At 35.4% G+C, this 19,831-nt stretch overlaps 1 protein-coding gene across 1 annotated transcript in view; it reads left to right on the plus strand.

Annotated features, from left to right (window-relative positions):
• The window catches only part of CEP350 (centrosomal protein 350), a 125,753-nt gene that overhangs the window by 40,502 nt on the left and 65,420 nt on the right, over positions 1 to 19,831 (plus strand). The window contains exons 14-20 of the mRNA XM_052653926.1: positions 5,924 to 6,110; positions 9,073 to 9,287; positions 9,732 to 9,895; positions 13,508 to 13,618; positions 14,082 to 14,222; positions 17,304 to 17,440; positions 18,244 to 18,366. Of these exons, the coding sequence (XP_052509886.1) occupies positions 5,924 to 6,110; positions 9,073 to 9,287; positions 9,732 to 9,895; positions 13,508 to 13,618; positions 14,082 to 14,222; positions 17,304 to 17,440; positions 18,244 to 18,366 (1,078 nt within the window). The remainder of the gene's footprint in view (positions 1 to 5,923; positions 6,111 to 9,072; positions 9,288 to 9,731; positions 9,896 to 13,507; positions 13,619 to 14,081; positions 14,223 to 17,303; positions 17,441 to 18,243; positions 18,367 to 19,831) is intronic.

Genomic DNA, 19,831 nt, shown 5'->3' on the forward strand with positions numbered 1-19,831 from the left:
TGCGACTCACGGGGTTGCAAAGAGTCGGACACGACTGAGCAACTAAACTGAACTGAATAATGAGCAATGTTGAGTATCTTTTCATGTGTTTGTTAGCCATCTGAATGTCGTCTTTGAAGAAATGTCTGTTTAGGTCTATTTCCTACTTTTTGATTGGGTTGTTTGTTTTTCTGGCGTTGAGTTGTATGAGCTGCTTGTATATTTGGGAAATTAATCCTTTGTCAGTTGTTTCATTTGCTGTTATTTTCTTCCATGCTGAGGGTTGCCTGAAGCTTATAATTTCCTTTGCTGTGCAATAGCTTTTAAGTTTAATCAGGTCCCACTTGTTTACTTTGGTTTTTATTTCCATTACTCTAGGAGGTGGGTCATACAGGATCTTGCTTTATGTCACTGAGTGATCTGCCTATGTTTTTCTCTGAGAATTTTATAGTTTCTGACCTTACATTTAGATTTTTAATCCATTTTGAGTTTATTTCTGTGTATGGTGTTAGGAAGTGTTCTAATTTCATTCTTTTACATGTAGCTGTCCCGTTTTCCCAGCACCATTTATTGAAGAGGCTGTCTTTCCCCATTGTATATTCTTACCTCCTTTGTCAAAGATAAGGTACCCATAGGTGCATGGGTTTATTTCTGGGCTTTCTGTCTTATTCCATTGGTCTGTATTTCTGTTTTTGTGCCAGTACCGTACTGTCTTGATGACTGTAACTTTGTAGTATAATCTGAAGTCAGGAAGGTCGATTCCTCCATCTCCATTCTTCTTACTCAAGACTGCTTTGGCTATTTGGGGTCGTTTGTGTTTGCATATGAGCTGTGAAATTTTTTGTTCTAGTTCTGTGCAAAATGCCATTGGCAGTTTGATAGGGATTGCGTTGAATCTGTAGGTTGCGTATGGTAGCATAGTCATTTTCACTTTTCTACCCAGGAACATGGAATGTCTCTCCCATCTGGTTGTGTCATCTTTGATTTCTTTCATCAGTTTCTTACAGTTTTCTGTGTACAGTTGTTTTGTCGCCTTAGGTAAGTTTATTCCTAGATATTCTTTTTGTTGCAATGATGAATGGGATTGATTCCTTAATTGCTCTTTCTGATTTTTAATTGTTAGTATATAAAAATGCAAGTGATTTCTGTATATTGATTTTGTATTCTGCAACTTTTCTTAACCTCACTGATTAGCTCTAGTAATTTTCTGATACCATCTTTACAGTTTTCTGTGTAGAGTTTACTTCTTCTTTTCCAATCTGGATTCCTTTTATTTCTTTTTCTTTGATTGCTGTAGCTAGGACTTTCAGAACTATGTTGAATAATAGTGGTGAAAGCAGACACCCTTGTCTTGTTCCTGACCTTAGGAGGAATGCTTTCAGTTTTTCACCATTGAGAATAATGTTTGCTGTAGGCTTATCATATATGACCTTTATTATGTTGAGATAGGTTCCTTTTGTGCCCATTTTTTGAAGATTTTAATTATAAATGGGTGCTGAATTTTGTCAAAGGCTTTTTCTGTGGCTCTTGAGATTATCATATGGTTTTTATCTTTCAATTTAATATGGTGTATCACATTTATTGATTTGCATATATTGAAGAATCCTTGCATCGCTGGAATAGACCCAGCTTGATCATGGTGCATGAACTTTTTGATGTGTTGCTGAATTCTATTTGCTGAAATTTTGTTGAGGATTTTGGCACCTTTGTTCATTAGTGATGGTTTGCTGTAGTTTTCTTTATTTGTGTTGTCTTTGGCTAGGAGAGGTATAACTCTCTTGCACATTGGAAGTGTTCTTTAAAACAGATTGGAACATTAAACATCATTTTATCAACACTTCTCAAAGCTTTTCTTTTCTTGTGAAATACTGATTCAGTGCAATAGGCTGCTTCATAGGTGCTCTGAGAACAAAAGAAATCCAATGTTTCCACAAACCTGGGAAATGCTTTTAGAGTGAAATAGGCTTCTCTCTAACAGGACTTATCAATACTTTCAATATGCTGATATGGATTATTTAGGATGAGGATGAGGCTATAGTGTGATATTTTTCAAATTTATTTGACCACAGAATCAGCTCTTCAATCAGCATGTTACATACAAATTCAGCAGAAAACATTTCAGGAAATGATGATTTTGCTCAGTTTTTTTTATTTTGCAGTTGTTATGCTTTATTATGTTAGTGTCTCAGCTAAGGTTACTAACTGCTGCTGCTAAGTTGCTTCAGTCGTGTCCGACTGTGCGACCCCATAGACAGCAGCCCACCAGGCTCCCCTGTCCCTGGGATTCTCCAGGCAAAAACACTGGAGTGGGTTGCCATTTCCTTCTCCAGTGCATGAAAAAGTGAAAGTGAAGTCGCTCAGTTGTGTCCGACTCTTAGCGACCCTATGGACTGCAGGCTCCTCCGCCCATGGGATTTTCCAGGCAAGAGTACTGGAATGGGGTGCCATCGCCTTCTCTGAAGGTTGCTAACTAGTTATCGGCAAAGCACTTCTAACTTATAAATCAAGTTTATGTTTTACTATAATATATCGTACAGCTTAAGATATCATGATATATTATGAGCATAAACAATATGATTCAGTGTAAGTTTTAAAAATTATAATCTAATACTTGATTAGGTGAAATACAGGTGATTTTTTGTGGTTTTCAGTTTCCCTGATTCCTTCTCACAATGCCTTAAGAAAACCCATATATTTTACTTACCACAGCATCAACTTAAACTTAGTATCTTATCCCAGAGTTCTAATATGTATACATTTTGTTGCATATACTTGGATCTGGTGGTGAAAGAGTGCATGCTCACTCACTTCCTCAATGTTGATGAAAAGAGTAGATGAAAGTGGTAATCATAAGAAAAAAATAATCTTAATTTAACTTTAAAACATATAAACATACTTTCATTTGGAAATCTTTTAAACTAGGGGCAGGTGATTTCTTTGCATATAGGTCCCTCGAATGGAGTTTAGATCTTTCTTGCATAGACTATTGTATGGTCTATGATTTCTAGTTTTTTGAAATGAACAATTTTTAAATTGTGTATTTAAATAATATATTAAGTGAATGAACTGTTTTTATTCTATAAGAGTGCATCTATATTATGGTAAAGTTAGAGATAACCAGTATTAACAGCTTGTTTCTAGCCTAGGGGTCATAAATAGATTTTAGATTGTGGAATCCTTTCTAATTGATGGACAATCCTCTAGATTATTTGTATTTTTCTCCCCATTATGATATACTGACTTAGCTTATTTAATTCATTGTATACATCTTCACGTAGCTTCCTAGGATAAATTGCTATGAGAAATTCCACCATGAAGGGCTTGGCTGGAAAATTATTTTTATGTATTTTTTGAGTTGTCCTTAAGAAAGGATATATGATTCCTTAAAAAGCTAGGAATAAAGCTATCATATGACCTAGCAATTCCACTACTGGTCATATACTGTGTGAAAAACCATAAATGAAAAAGACACATGTATCTTTGTAGCAGTTCATTGTAGCACTATTTACAATAGCTAGAATATGGAAGTAACCTAGATGTCTGTTGACAGATGAATGGATAAAGATGTAGTGTATACACACACACACACACACACACATATACACACACACAATGAAATATACTCAGCCATAAAAAAAGAATGAATTTGAACCAGTTCTAGTTAGGTGGTAGATTTACAAAGTGAAGTAAATCAGAAAGAGAAATATCATATTATCGCACATAAATGGTATCTAGAAAAGTGATATTGATGAACCTATTTTTAGGGAAGGAATGGAGATGCAGATACTGAGAACAGACTTGTGGACACAGTGGGACAGATGGAGAAAGTAGCATCAACGTATATACACTACCATGTGTAAAATAGATAGCTGGTGAGAAGTTGTATATAACACAGGGATCCCAGCCAGGTGATCTGTGGTTATCTAAAGGAGTAGGATGCGGGGAGGGGAGGGAAGCTCAAGAGGGAGTTGAAATATAACTATGGCTGATTTACATTGTTGTATGGCAGAAATTGTCATAATGTTGTAAAGCAGTTTTCTTCCAATTAATAAATAAATTAAAAAACAAAGGATATATGAGTTTGCACTCCCATGAAAATGGTGTATGAGTATTGTTTCATGTGTGTGCTGAATGACAGTCAAGGTTACATTACTTCAAAAATATTTGCTAATCTAATATTGAAAAATGGCATCTCATTGATTTGCATTTCTTTGGTACTTGGGTTTAATATTTCTCACATGGTAAGACTGTTCTTTTTTCCTTTTCAAACCAAATTGTGATGAAAAATTGTTACTTTATTACTATCACTACAGAATAATGTAGCTTAATTTTAAAATTTATTTTTTGTGTGACAAACACAGCTAACATAAAATTTGCCATTTTAACCGTTTTTTAGTGTACCATTCAGTGGCATTTGATTTATTAACACTATTTACAACTAAGTTTCACTACTATCCACCTCCAGAACTACTTCATCCTCCTGTACTGAAACTCTCTATGCCTGTTAAACAGTGATTCCCTATTCCCCCCTTTCCAGCCCCTGGCAGCCCCCATTCTCCTTTCTGTCTCTGTGGTGAAGTGTCTAGTTCAGTGTCATTAGGTACATTCACAGTGTGCAGCTATCACCACTCCATTCATCTCCACAGCTGTTTCATTATTCCAAACTAGAACTCTGTGCCCACTAAATAGTAGCTTTCATTCTCCCCTCTGCCGTTGTGTTTCTATGAATTTGCCTATTCTAGGTACCTCATATAGATATGTAGTCATACAGTATTTGTTCTTTTGTGACCAAATGGCTTATTTTACTTAGCGTAATGTTGTCAAAGTTCATGCATGTTGTAACATGTGTCAAAATGTCCTTTTTTAAGACTGAATAATATTTCATTATATGTATATACCAGTTTTGTTTATGCAGTCATTGTTGAAGGACATTTGAGTTGCTTGTGCCTTTTGGCTATTGTGAATAATGCTGCTATGAACATGGGAGTGCAGCATAATTTGTTTTTTACTTTTCCATTGTCTTTTGATCTTTAACCATGTTAAAAACCAGATTAAAAAAAAATTTAGCTGCCATTAAAATGTGTACACAGTTCTTTTGTGCTTTTTTTTTTTTTTAACATAGCATGCATTTTTCTTTGCTGCTATTGAAGCATATCAAGATAAACAGTGCCCTAGGCTTAGAATCATGAAGCCTGGGTTTATGTCCTATTTCTGCTATCACCACGATTCCTTAAGTTATCTAGCCTCATGGATCTCTAGTTACTGCATCAGCAAATTAAGCAGACAGTACCCACTTCATAAGGTGTTTAAGAGCAATAAGATAATGTGTGTGTTCAAATTACAAAAAGTTGTTTCTGTATTCAGGTTACTATTATCTATGTAATTTACAATTCTGTTGCTGGTAATGGAGGTTGAAATTTTTTAAATTATAAAGTTATACATTGAATGTCATGTACAACTTTTGTTTCAACAGTCTCCTTAAGATACCCACATAAGTAAAATTGTTTTGAATCAGAGAATAATTGTTCAGAGAATATGAACAGTTTTATAAATCTGGCTGTGTAGTTCTTACCGTAGAGTTTTTCAAAAGGATTATTTAGTTTAGTTGGCAGTTGATAACCTTTTTCTCTCACCTCTGAGTTTTATCTTTAAAAATGTGGTGGGGATTACTTTTTTATAGGGATAGAGTAGTACTTCATTCTTGTTTAATATGTTTGTCTTTTTTCTTAACCATTTGATTTAAAAACTTTTTTTTAATAGCAAGTAGATGTTAATGGAAGAAATGTCACTTTCCTTATATAGAAGTGAAGGAAGACATGCTTAAAAGTGCATTTTAAGATATTCTGGTTTGTGCTTTTCTTTATTTTACTGAAATCTAGGTGTTAGTTATCTCTTAGTAGCTTCTAATACTGGGAATCAATTTTATAAGAAATTTACTTTACAGGGCTAGATTCACTCACTGGAAATATTCAGAACTCACTTGTTGATGAAGAAAAAGTACACTCTGGTTCAGAACGTGGCTCTCATCAAGGAAAGAAATCTGGGACCAGTAGCAAACTTTCTGTGAAAGATTATGAGCAGACTCTTGATACTGATAGCACTTTGGAAGAAATTTCTGGGCATTCTTTGAGGTAAAGTTACGCATATTTTATACTGGAATTTGTATTTCATTAAAGTTATATCATTGATGCTCATAAAATTCACTTAATAAATTTATGTATTTTTTATAGTTTTGTTCATAGCTTTAGTCTTTATATTATAGAATATACTCATCTCTCACCTAAACTATTGTAGCTACTGCTACAGGTATTCTTTGCCTCTAGCACAATCCACCCTTCTATTCCAAACAATTTTCACAGTTGTTTTCTTCACTCAGTCATTTGACCAAGCAGCTACTCTCCTTAGGATACCCTGGACCTCACAATTACCCCACAGATCAACTCTTAGAGCTTAACTTTATTTGAAGTGTTATCACTAGGCTACCAAAGATGATCTTACTTCCTTTGTTTATGCAACTTTTCTTCTCAACTGTATTCTTCCACTCTTTAAACATAACCGCTTAGTACCCTTTTGGTATCATTGTTTATTTGTACCTCTGAACTTTTCACTTATGCTCAACCTATTAGACAATTAGATTTTGAAATCTCTTAAATTGATTGTATAACGTGCACACTGTAATATCATATATTATGCACTTAGCCTATTGCTTACAGATAACTATTGCTTCATGTACAATTCCTGCTCTGTCTCCATGACTTGCTCTGAGAAGGCATGGATTTATTTTTTTACTTTAAAACTATGTGCTTTTTCCAATATAGTGTTACATACAGACAGTCATTTTTAGTGCTTTCATGTTGCAGATAGTGCCATCATTCCTATGTCTAAAGTTGAATTTTAATTTCTTTGTCAATGATTTTGGAATTCAGAAAACTTTACCTTTCCTTAAGAGATACCTGATGATTTAACTGGCAAAATCTACAAAGTTAAACATTTCTAAACAAACTCCAGAGCCAAAGAAGTTGATAAATGCCCCATACTATAGTCTAGACCCCTACTTCCTCACCTATGGAGATTGACAGTGGATAAAACAGTTTAAGGATTTGATACAAAGGAGTCCAGTTTTTAAAAAAAAGTATTTAACTTATATTGTCTTATTTGGCTATAGACACTTGCTGTGTCCACATTCTTTTCCTTAGTTTCTTTTTTATATTTTAGAAAACTTATTAATATCATTGGAAACAGCTAGTCTAGGTAAGTCTCTGCAGAGCAAATATGAATTCATCTTGTAAATCCGTATGGTGAGATTTATCTTATGAGTCAGTTCAGTTCAGTTTAGTTGCTCAGTCATATCGGACTCTGCAACCCCATGGACTGCAGCACGCCAGGCCTCCCTGTCCATCACCAACTCCCGGAGATTACTCAAACTCATGTCCATTGAGTCGGTGATGTCATCCAACCATCTCATCCTCTGTTGTCCCCGTCTCCTCTCGCCTTCAATCTTTCCCAGCATCAGGGTCTTTTCTAATGAGTCAGCTCTTCGCATTAGGTGGCAAAGTAGTGGAGTTTCAGCAGTTGGAGTATTGAGCTTCAGCATCAGTTCTTCCAGTGAACATTCAGGACTGATTTCCTTTAAGATGGACTGGTTGGACCTCCTTGCAGTCCAAGGGACTCTCAAGAGTCTTCTCCAACACCACAGTTCAAAAGCATCAATTCTTCAGTGCTCAGCTTTCTTTATAGTCCAACTCTCACATCCATACATGACTACTGGAAAAACCGTAGCCTTGACTAGATGGACCTTTTTGGCAAAGTAATGTCTCTGCTTTTTAATATGCTATCTAGGTTGGTCATAACTTTCCTTCCAAGGAGTAACCGTCTTTTAATTTCATGGCTGCAGTCACCATCTGCAGTGATTTTGGAGCCCCAAAAAATAAAGTCTGCCACTGTTTCCCTATCTATTTGCCATCAAGTGATGGGACTGGATGCCATGATCTTTGTTTTCTGAATGTTGAGCTTTAAGCCAACTTTTTCCCTCTCCTCTTAGGAGTACTGTGTTTTAATATTGTGTTGGAATTCTTTCAGGGAAATGTATTAGGAAAGAGAAGTAATGATAATTCTTTCTATGTTCTGTAAATTGTCAGACTGTTAAAAACAGTATTTCTCTAAACTTCAGAAAATTAAAGGTTACAGGAAGCTAGTGAGTGCCTTTAAAGACTACTTTTATTCAAATTTAAATGCTGGTATAAGAGAAATTTTTACCTTTGAAAACCATGTCATAGTTTTATTAAAGCTAAAAGTAAGCTTGATTTAGTATGTTGAAATATGCTAACTGCTAACATGCTTTATAGGATATTTGAGTCAGTAGATAAATCTTTAGTGCAAAGCAACGTGCTTCTTCTTATCAGAAACAGTACCTTTAATGAGCTTAATTTATCAAAGAGGGACTTGATCTGTGCCTTCTGTTGAATTAAATACTTTGAGTTGTTTTAATAAAACTGCTATGAGAGGTTACTTCTTAGAAAATTCAGGAAAGAACTGTAGCATTAAAAAGTGGACAGAAAGAAATGGACATATATAAAGTATTTAGAGATGGTTAGTATGAAACTAACCACAGTATGTGATTTTTTTGGTTAATAAAAGTAATAACAAAAGTAGTTTTTGTCATTTTAAATTTTTTAACACAAAACAATATTCTCTTTCAGAGACATATTTTAAGGTATTTTTTTGAAATAGGCTTTACCTTGCTTTTTTTAAATGTTTGTAATTTTATTGCTATATAAGATTTTAGTATTCTGGAGAATTTTGCCTGCTACTAAAATAAGTGATTCATAGTAAATTACATTGTAGAGGAAGGAGTTTAGTCCCAATTTAATCAAAAGACTCCTTTTCCATATTATTTTGAGCAGGGCTTGTCCCTAGCTTGTTACCCTCTGTAAATCTAGCAATAAAAGGAGTACTGTAGCAACTCTGTTACAATGAATAAATCAAAGCTTTTTAAAGCTAATGTTAATAAGTTTTGCATGTTGTTCTTATTGTTTAGATGGTTTTTGAAGTAGATTTCCTGTCTCTAATGTCTTTATGAAACAAAACTTGTAGTGTCTCATCAGATAAGGGAAGATCTCAGAAAACTCCAACTTCTCCCATATCTCCAAGTTCTCAGAAACTGTTGCAGTTTGACCTTCCAGGAACTTCATTAGAAAGATCTAAATCCTCAATAGTAGTGACTCCAACAGGGTTTAAGCCTAATGCAACTTTTGCTGATGTGAATCTGGCTGCCAGCAGAACGACGACAGAGATGGCGTCAACACCAGGCAAGTAGATCCATGCAGCTGTAATTTTAAAAATTGGATGTGAATTTATTTCTAAAAATTTATTTCAGTTAAACCATAGAAGAATGTTACTTCAAGTGAATGCAATTACTATTTGAAGTATTAAACAAAAATTGTGCCAGAAAATAAATATTGAAAAGCATGAGAGATTCAGTAGTGGTGACTTTTCCCATCTAGCCAGCATCAGTAAAAAGACACTTGAAAAATGTGTTCTGTGTATGTATTATGTACGCTGGCATGGCTTACACGTACCTTCACATGCATACACAAGAAAAGTAGCTAGTAGAACGCTGTGTACTAAAGCGTCACTGTCTTTCCTACAAAGGATAGCAGACTTGTTTTTGGACCTTAAAATAAGAAATGAATTTTGGAAATCAGATGTAATTTCACATGAACTTTTATATATGACAGTTATATGCCTTCCAGGTTCTAAGCGCTTTTCTCCTGCTGGCCTCCAGCATCGGATGGCAGCAGAACTCAGTTACTTGAGTGCCATTGAGGAGTCGGTGCGTCAGCTGTCAGATGTAGAAAGAGTTAGAGGAGTTTCACTTGCTCAACAGGAGAGCGTGTCTCTGGCTCAGATCATAAAGGTATTTGTGGAATTTTCTTGCGCTTTCTGTGTTTTTTTTCTCTTTTCTTTGCTATTTAAAATGATCTTAATGTTGAGTTAAAAAAGAAAACACAAAACTTTAAACTGCTAAGTAGAAAAAATAGCCTTGTCACACAGTACCTATAAATAATCTTGAGAAAAACTGTCATATTCTAAAAAGATAATTAAACATGCAGTATTTGGCAACAGAACAGTAAAACAGTCATTCTCTTTTAAATACTTCATTTTCCACATTCTTTACCTTTTTTTGTTACAGTGTGAAAATTGGCTTATCAAAATTTTTCAGTATTTTCTCTTTTTGTGTGAGAAAAGTCAGAAATGACTTTGGTTTTGTTTTGTTTTTTTAATACTTTATTTGTACTGAGAAGTTCCTGAGATCTAAGTGTTTGGTAGTACCAGGATAATAGGACTTTTCCTTAAGGAAGCTAACAAAAATCTTAGTGTTCCTTGGTGGAGATGCTATTGGTATCTTTAAAAAAAAAAAACAGGTAACATTTGCATATAATAAAATACACAGATTTTAAGTGTATAACTTGATGAATTTTGAGCGTGTAACAACCACCTTAGTCAAAATGTATTACACTTTTATCACTCCAGAAGGTTCGCCCAGGCCTTTTCAGTTAATCTCACCACCCAGAGGCCATTAGTATTCTAATTCATATCACCATAGTTTATTTCTGCCAGTTCTAGAACTTCATAAAAATGGAAGTATACTTTGTAATGTGTTGTGTTTATTTTATGCAGCATAACATTTTTAAGATTGATCCTTTTTGTTGCATCTGTGGTGCTTTTGGTTTTTTTGCTGAGTAACATTCCACTGATGATTATATCACAATTCATTTATCCATTCTCTTGTTGGTGTACATTTGTATTATTTCTAGCTTTTGGCTATCATAAATATTCCTGCTGTGAAATTTTTTTTCCAATTCTCTGTGTACAATACAAAATTTTATTTTTCTTGCTTAAATACCTAGGAGTGTAATTGCTTGGGTAAAGTATATATTTATGAGAAAATGCCATTCTTTTTCCAAAATAATTGTGACATCTTATACTCTGATGGCAGTATATGAGAATTCTAGTTGTATTGTTTCTTTGCTGTTATTATGTATTCTAGTCATTCTAGTGAGGGTGAGGTAGTATCTCATTGTGGTTTTTAATTTGCATTTCTTTTATGACTGATGAAATTGATCTTTTGGTATATTTATGGTTAATCTTGTACCTTCTTTTGTGAATATGTGAGCAAATCATTTGCCTCTTTCATAATTGGGACATTTGTCTTTTAATTATTGAGTTGTAGGAGTTCTTTATATGTTCTAGAACAAATCCTTTTCAGATATATCTCAAATATTGCTTTCCATCCTAGACTTGGGGCTTCCCTGATAGTTCAGTTGGTAAAGAAACCGCCTGCAGTGCAGAAGATCGCAATTTGATTCCTGGGTCACAAAGATCCACTGGAGAAGGGATAGACAACCCACTCCAGTATTCTTGGGCTTCCCTTGTGGCTCAGCTGGTAAAGAATCTGCCTGCAATGGGGGAGACCTGGGTTTGGTCCCTGGGTTGGGAAGACCCCCTGGAGAAGGGAAAGGCTGCCCACTCCAGTATTCTGGCCTGGAGAATTCCATAGGCTCTATAGTCCATGGGGTCACAAAGAGTTGGACATGACTGAGTGACTTTCACTTTCACTCACATCCTAGCCTTGCCTTTTCATTTTTTAAAACTGTTTCTTGAAGAGCAGAAGATTTTAGTTTTGATGAAGTCTAGTTTTTAATTTTTTTCTTTTATGGGTAGTGCTCTTTGAATTCTAAGAAATCTTTGTTTACCCTAAGATATTAAGATACTCAAAGATATCCTTTTATATTTTTCCCCAAAACTTTATAGTTTTGCCTTTATATTTAAGTGTGTGAGCTGTTTCAAGTTAATTAAGAATGGTGAGAAATGGGTCAAAGTTAATCCTTTCCCTCCTGATGTTTGGTTGTACTAGCACCAGTTTCTTAAATTACCTTGACACCTTTATCAACAATTAAGTAATCATATATGTGCTGGTCTGCTTTTGCATTCTGTTCTTTTCCATTGACCTATTTGTCTAGTACCATACTATTTTACAGTAACTTCAGAGTGAGTCTGTTTTCTTCTTTCATTTTTCAGTTAAAAGTTTTTTATTGGAATATAGCTGATTTACAATGTTCTGTTTCAGGTGTATAGCAAAGTGAATCAGTTATACATATGCATATATCCACTCTTTTTTAGGTTCTTTTCCCATTTAGGCCATTACAGTTTATTGAGCAAAGTTCCCTGCACTATGCAGTGGGTCTTTATTAGTTATTTAATTATCTATTTTATATATAGTAGTGTGTATATGGTAATCCCAGTCTCCAAATTTATCCCTCTCTCCCATAGTGGGTCTTAAAATCAGGCTGTAGTTACTCTAGTTTTGTTCTTTCCCAAGATGATTTCAACTTTTCTTTTTCTATCTAACTTCTAGAGTCAGTTTGTCAGCTTCTACCAAAATTTTTTAAAAGCCTGGTATAATTTTGATTTGAATGACATTGAATCTACAGATCAGTTTGAGAAGAATTCACATCTTAACAGTATTGAATCTTCTAGTTCATGAACATAATATCTTTCTCTGTTTGTTTAGGTTTTTAGATATTTTTCTCAACTGTAATTTTCAGTGTAGAGATGTTACACTTTTTAAAAGTTATTCTTAAATTTATGTCTTTTTGACGATAAATCTTTTTTTTTCAATTTCATTTTCTAGTTTATCTTAAAATATCTAGATAGTTTTTTTGAGTGGAACTATTCAGCCTTCCTTCACTCCTCCCAATAAATAACAACAGTGCTATGCATTCATTGTGACAGTAAAAGCTCTCCAGACACTTCCAAATGCTCATGGGTGGGCAGTGGAGGAGCCAATTCCAACTTTGTTAGAAATCACTGGATTGAGAAATGGCCCTTTTGCAGCTACCATCTTTTCCTTGAAATCTAAACCACTGATACTATGTACTATTTTAGGGATTTGTTATAACTGGGTTTCCGCATATGGCCAGGGCATTGTATGACTTCATATATAAACTTACCACCTTTAGAGAACCTATATTATTTAGCACCATTCTAGAAGAGATTATAATATAGAAATTTATAGATAACATCATATGGAATAATTGTAAGAACGTGTTAAAAAGGAGACCTTTGGGGTTGACGTTTTAATGAAGCTGGTCCTTCAAAATCAAGGGAGTCATAAAATTGTGACTTATGAAGCATTATTTTTATTTTGACATGTAGGATGATTTAATGTCCTCCAAAGAGCTGCCTGTAGCTTTTGTTTTAAACCAGCTTTTTGATATCAGTTCTTAGTTCTGTATGCCTTGGAAATTTTTTTCTGTTATATTATTTGACACACATTAAGTGGTCACTAAATACTTTAGATAAATAAAAAATGGTTGATGTCTGTGCTATTTACTCTCCTTCCTTTAGGCTCTCATGGGTTCCTTCCAAAGATTTGTGTTAGGAAAACAGCTTTCCATTTAATATAATTTCTGCATTAAAATAGTGTAGTATCTTAGAATTAATAGTTGATCATTTCTTTCTGAAGGCACAGCAACAACGCCATGAAAGAGACTTGGCCCTTTTGAAGTTGAAGGCTGAACAAGAGGCTCTGGAATGTCAGAGACAATTAGAAGAAACCCGGAGCAAAGCAGCTCAGGTAGCTTCTTTTGCAAATTTCTATCCTTGAAATCACTTTAGATTTCTTTTAATTTTATAGGAGGAAAAAGAAAGATGTAAATAATAATGTTTTAGTACATTATCCCATGAGTTAATTTTATGCCATTTGACTCTAATAGCCGCCTTGTGAAATTTCTAAGTAGTCAGGTCAAGATTTATCCTCAATTTAGAGAAATGGAAACTGAAGTACATGGTAGTTACTTGTCTACAGACACATCAACTTGTAAACAGTGGAGTTAAGACTTAAACTACAGCAGTGATTTTAAGATTCCAGATTTTAAACTCTAAATTTTAAGACGTGAAATCCAGATAGTAGTCAAAGTTTGTTCTCCCCCCCGACACAAGGCAGTTAATCCATGAAACTGATTTACATGTTAAAACTAATTTGGATAGGATGAGATTAGACATAAAGTAAGTTATCTTTCCCCCACTTTTATTAACAGGTCCATGCGGAATCATTACAGCAGGTGGTAAAGTCACAACGGGATATGACTGAAGTCCTGCAGGAAGCAACATGTAAAATAGCCACTCAGCAAACAGAGACTGCTCGCCTGACGACAAATGCAGCACGCCAGATCTGCGAGGTAAGAGCCACTGACAGCACTTTTCCTTTAGGTCTTTTTAGTCAGCCTGAGTACCTTTGGTTTTAGCAGTAATGGGTCTCTAACATCTAGTAAATGCATGCTTTTAATAAGTAACTTTCAGTGAGGGCCATACCCTATTGAAATGAGGCATCATTTATTGTAATTTGTTGTTAGGTGAATGATACAGGGGCAAAAGATGCAAAAGAACTCTATATTTTTTCCCCCGAGTAATCTTTTTAAAAAGATTGTATAATGTATACTAATATATATTTACAATAATGTGTGTGTATATATATATTTTTTACAATAATATGTATCCCTTTTAAGTATACAGTTTTATGATTTTTGACAAATACATAGGTATAGGCATCTATGTGTATTTATTGTTTATTTATTTATGACTGTGCTGGGTCTTTGTTACCCTGTGCGGGCTTCTCTCTAGTTGCAGTGGGCAGGAGCTACTCTATAGTTGGGTTGCGTGGGCTTTTCATTGTGGTGGCTTCTCTTGTTGCTGAGCACAGGCTGCAGGTGCACAGGCCTCACTAGTTGTGGCACATGGATTCAGTAGTTGTGACTCCTGGGCTGGAGAACACAGGCTCCATAGTTGTGGCACACAGGTTTAGTTGCTCCACAGCATGTGGGATCTTCCTGGACCAAGGATCGAACCTGTGTCTCTTGCATTGGCAGGCACATTCTTTACCACCAAGCCCCAGGGAAGTCCTAGGTATATTTCTTTATCATATCTTTCTATCCCTATAAACACCACTATAATCAAGAATTATCCAGCACTCTCAAAAGTTCCCTCATGCTACTTTGCAGTCAGTCCCCAATCTCAGTCCCAGGGAGCCCCACATCTGTTTTGTATGTAGATGTTTCATTGTTATCCAGAGTGGTATTAGTGTCTTTTTTTTTCCCCCTTAATTGTACCAAGTATAAAGCCAGAAATAGTTTTACTGCTGTCTCTGTATAGGATATCATGATCTATACTATAAAGTTTCAGTTAATTTTAGCAGTTACTATTTAGGAATATTTGTGAAATGATTCTGTTATTAAAAAGCCATGAACCTGCTATATGCTGAGTACATGGGGTTGTGCAAATAAGTATAGAGTCTCTTCTCTCAAGAAATTTTAGGTTACAATTAACAAAGGTTTTTAAAACACTTCAGTTTGTCAAAGCAATGATGGAATTAACACCAAATGAATAATATATGGCAAAAAAATTACTTTGTTGACAAAGTATTGTCTCTGCTTTTTAATATGCTGTCTAGGTTGGTCATAACTTTCCTTCCAAGGAGTAAACATCTTTTAATTTCATGGCTGCAGTCACCATCTGCAGTGATTTTGGAGCCCACAAAAATAAAGTCAACCACTGTTTCCCCATCTATTTACCATCAGGGTTTTCTCTGATGAACTGGTTCTTCCCATCAGGTGGCTAAAGTATTGGAGCTTCAGCATCAGTCCTTCCAGTGAATATTCAGGACTGATTTTCTTTAGATTGACTGATTTGATCTCCTTGCAGTCCAAGGGACTGTCAAGGGGCTTGTCCAAACCATCATTCGGAAGCATCAATACTTCAGCACTCAGCCTTCTTGGTGGTTCAACTCTCACATCTGTACATGACTGCTGAGAAAACCATAGCTTAGACTAGACAGACCTTTGTCGGCAAAGTAATGTATCTGCTTTTTGATATGCTGTCTAGATTTATCATAGCTTTCCATCCAGGGAGCAAGCGTCTTTTAATTTCATGACTGCAGTCACCAACAGAAGTGATTTCAGAGCCCCTCAAAACAAAGTCTCTCACAGTTTCCATTGTTTCCCTATCTATTTGCCATGAAGTCATGGGACCAGATGCCATGATCTTAGTTTCTTGAACGTTGGGTCCAGCCAACTTTTTCAGTCTCCTCTTTCACTTTCATCAAGAGGCTCTTTAGTTCCTCTTCACTTTCTGCCATAATAGTAGTGCCATCTGCATATCTGAGGTTATTGATATTTCCCCCGGCAGTCTTGATTTCAGCTTGTGCTTCATTCATCCCAGCATTTCGCATGATATATTCTACATAAGTTAAATAAGCAGGGTGACAGTATACAGCCTTCATGTACTCCTTTCCCAATTTGGAACCAGTTTGTTGTTCCATGTCCAGTTCTAACTGTTGCTTCTTGACCTGGATGTCGATTTCTCAGGGGGCAGGTCAGGTGCTTTGGTATTCCCATCTCTTTAAGGATTTTCCACAGTTTGGCTTTGGTGTAGTCAATAAAGCAGAAATAGATGTTTTTCTGGAACTCTGTCGGTTTTTGATGATCCAGTGGATGTTGGCAATTTGATCTCTGGTTCCTCTGCTTTTTCAGATTCCAGCTTGAACATCTGGAAGTTTTCAGTTCATGTACTTTTGAAGCCTAGCTTGGAGAATTATGAGCATTACTTTGGTAGTGTGTGAGATGAGTGCTGTTGTGGGGTAGTTTGAGCATTCTTTGGTATTGGCTTACTTTGGGATTGGAATGAAAACTGACCTTTTCCAGTCCTATGGCCTCTGCTGAGTTTTCCAGATTTGCTGATATATTGAGTGCAGCACTTTCACAGCATCATCTTTTAGGATTTCAAATTGCTCAGCAGGAATTCCATCACCTCCACTAGCTTTGTTCATAGTGATGCTTCCTAAGGGCCACTTGACTTCAGGATGTCTGGCTCTAGATGAGAGATCACACCATTGTGGTTATCTGGGTCATTAAGATCTTCTTTGTATAGTTCTTCTGTGTATTCTTGCCACATTTTCTTAATATCTTCTGCTTTTAATTTTTTTTTGGTTTACTGTGGCCTGTTTTAGACTTGAAGACTTTCTGCTTAATAATTCATAGATTGTTATAGTTAGGTGAAACCTTAGAAATCCTGTGGTCTACCTCTGTTTATTTTATAAAGACGTGAAACTTCAAGAATCTAAATGACTTGCCCACAATATGTTAACCTATTATGGTAGAATTTGCTTGCTTTCAATACAGTGATCTTTCCAAGACACTCTACTCTCTCATTTTTTCTGTGACATTACCTTTTTGCATCTTCTTTACCTTCTGTCTGTTCATATTTAGATGGCGGAGTTGACTCGAACTCATATCTCAGATGCCATCACTGCTTCAGGAGCTCCCCTAGCAGCACTATATGATCACCAGCGGCAGCATGCTCCAGACTTTGTGAAACAACTAAGGACAAGAGCTGAAACAGATAGGTTAATATCCAATCATTCAGCAAATATGTAATGAATATCTGTTATGTCCCAAGCACTGTTGTGGGTACTGAAGATATAGTTATGAGCATATAGTCTAGTGGGGAAGAGAGACATTAATCAAATGTTCCTTTAGGTGAGTAAGCACAAATTAAGATAAGTATTATGAAAGAAAGGAATATTTGTTTTTGAGATATACAGCAAAGGAGTTTGAATAACATGGAAGTCAGAGAAGATTTTCCTGAGGAAGTAAAGCTAATGGTGAGATCTAGTGGATGAAAAGGAATCAGTGATATAAAGGAGGTAAGAAATAGGCAGGTCAGTGCATGCAGAGGTGGAAAAGAAAGTGAAAGAACACCAAAGAGACTGGAGGCAGAGGGCAAAAGGAGAAAGGTAAGAGATGATGCAGGAGTCAGATCGTGGGAGAACTTGGCAGATCCTCTGGATTTTGGAGTTTATTCTAGGAGCAATGAAAAGTCGCTAGAGAGTTTTTTAGGCGGTGCTGGGTGATGTCATCATGTCTGGGTGTATTTATTTTTTACATCAACTCTGTCTCTAGTTCATAGATTTTTAGTCTATTCACATTCATTGTACTTGAGGTGATTTGTGTTTATTTTGCATAATAAATAGATATTCTTTAATGTGTTATATACTTTTCTATGAACAAATACCTTTCTCAAATAGTTTGTAACCTGTATTTCATAATTTCTATTCAAGATTTTATCTCATTAATATTAAACAATATTTAAAATCTTTCTCTTATTCGAGACTCTAAATGTTTTAATCAGTATTTCTTTTCTTTGTAGGAAAAGTCAGTCTGGTTCACTCTCTCAGAGTAAAGAAGGAACCCTTGACTCTAAGCATCAGAAATTTTCCCCTTCATATGATAGTTATTCTGAGTCTTCAAGACACAAGAATCGGGATAGAAGGTGAAGAGAGTTTGATTTAGTAAAGTTTGACAATTGACTTAGACATTGCTTTTTTAAAATTCCTTTGTCTTACTTCTTTAAATGAAATAGTGTTTTCCCTTCTGTTTTGGCTTCCCTGATTTTTAGCCCGTTTACGAAATAATTGTTCCATGTAATAATATAGCTACCATTTCTTGACAATCTACTGTACAAGTACTGTAAGAATTGTTTTTCCTGCGTTTAATCTTCACAACAACCTTCCAAAACAGATATTATAGTTATTTTATAGGTAAGGGAACTAAGGATCATGGAGATGTTAAGAAACTTACCTTCAATCACATAGCTAGTAGCACATCAAAAAATTGAACCATGATGTATCTGACTTGAGAGTACACTGCTTTGCTGATATCCATATTTTTTGACATTACTGTATGTACTAATTTTTATCATTATGAAAGAAGATTGAATACTTTGTCATTGATACTTGATACTTGGTAACATCTGTAATTTTCAGTTATGGATCTGTCCTTGGATTAAAAAGTTTTAGAGGCTACTTTCCATCATTCCTAGAGATAGGATACCTATGTTATCAAAGTATACTAAAACCTCAATTTAAAATATTAAATCATGAGACTGAAAAATATGAAAATTAATGGGGGATAAGTACCAACAGTTATTAAGTACTTGTGTCTGGAACTATGTGACTTTCATTTAACCTTCACTGACACTTAATTTAGGCCATCACCTGAGTTCCTGCAGTGGTCTCCTAATAGGTTTCCCTGTCCTTTAACCTTTCCCTACTCTATTCATTAACCACATGGAAACCAGAGTGATTGTTTGAAAATTTGCAGCCAATTGGTTATTTACCTCTTTGAAACATCAGTGTTTCCTCAGAGCCGCTTAGTATAGCGTGGAAGTCCCTTTGTTATTAAGCCTTTAGTCCATCTCCAGCTCTGTCACTTGGCATTTCCCCTCTTACCATATTTTACTAGTTCTAACTACTTCATTTCTCTAAGAGCCTTGCTCTCTTTGTCTCCTATGCCATTATATGCTGTCCCTTCTTTCTAGACCCTCCGTACTCCATTCTATTTACTGTAGTTTTACTTCCCTTTTAAGAATCAGTATTAGCCCATCTGCTTTAGAGATCCCTTCTGTGTTCACCCACAGCAATCCAAGTGTAACTGTTACAGCCATTACCAGCTTCTATATTCTTACTCCTTTACTTATTACTTGCAGACTAAACTTAGAGCTCTTTGAGGACTTCATTTTCATCACCCCTGCAATGAAACCCTATACCCATTAGCAGTCAGCTCGTATGTCCCTTCTTTCCCAGCTTCTGGCAACAACTCATCTACTCTTTGTTTTCTATGGATTTTTGTCTATTTTGGATATTTCATATGAAGAGCACCATTCAGTAGGTGGCTCTTTGGAACTGGCTTCTTTGACTTAGCATAATGTTTTCAGAGTTCATCTATCATGTATCAGT

This window comes from Budorcas taxicolor, chromosome 16 (assembly GCF_023091745.1).
Source record: "Budorcas taxicolor isolate Tak-1 chromosome 16, Takin1.1, whole genome shotgun sequence".
Taxonomy (NCBI): Eukaryota; Metazoa; Chordata; class Mammalia; order Artiodactyla; family Bovidae; genus Budorcas; species Budorcas taxicolor.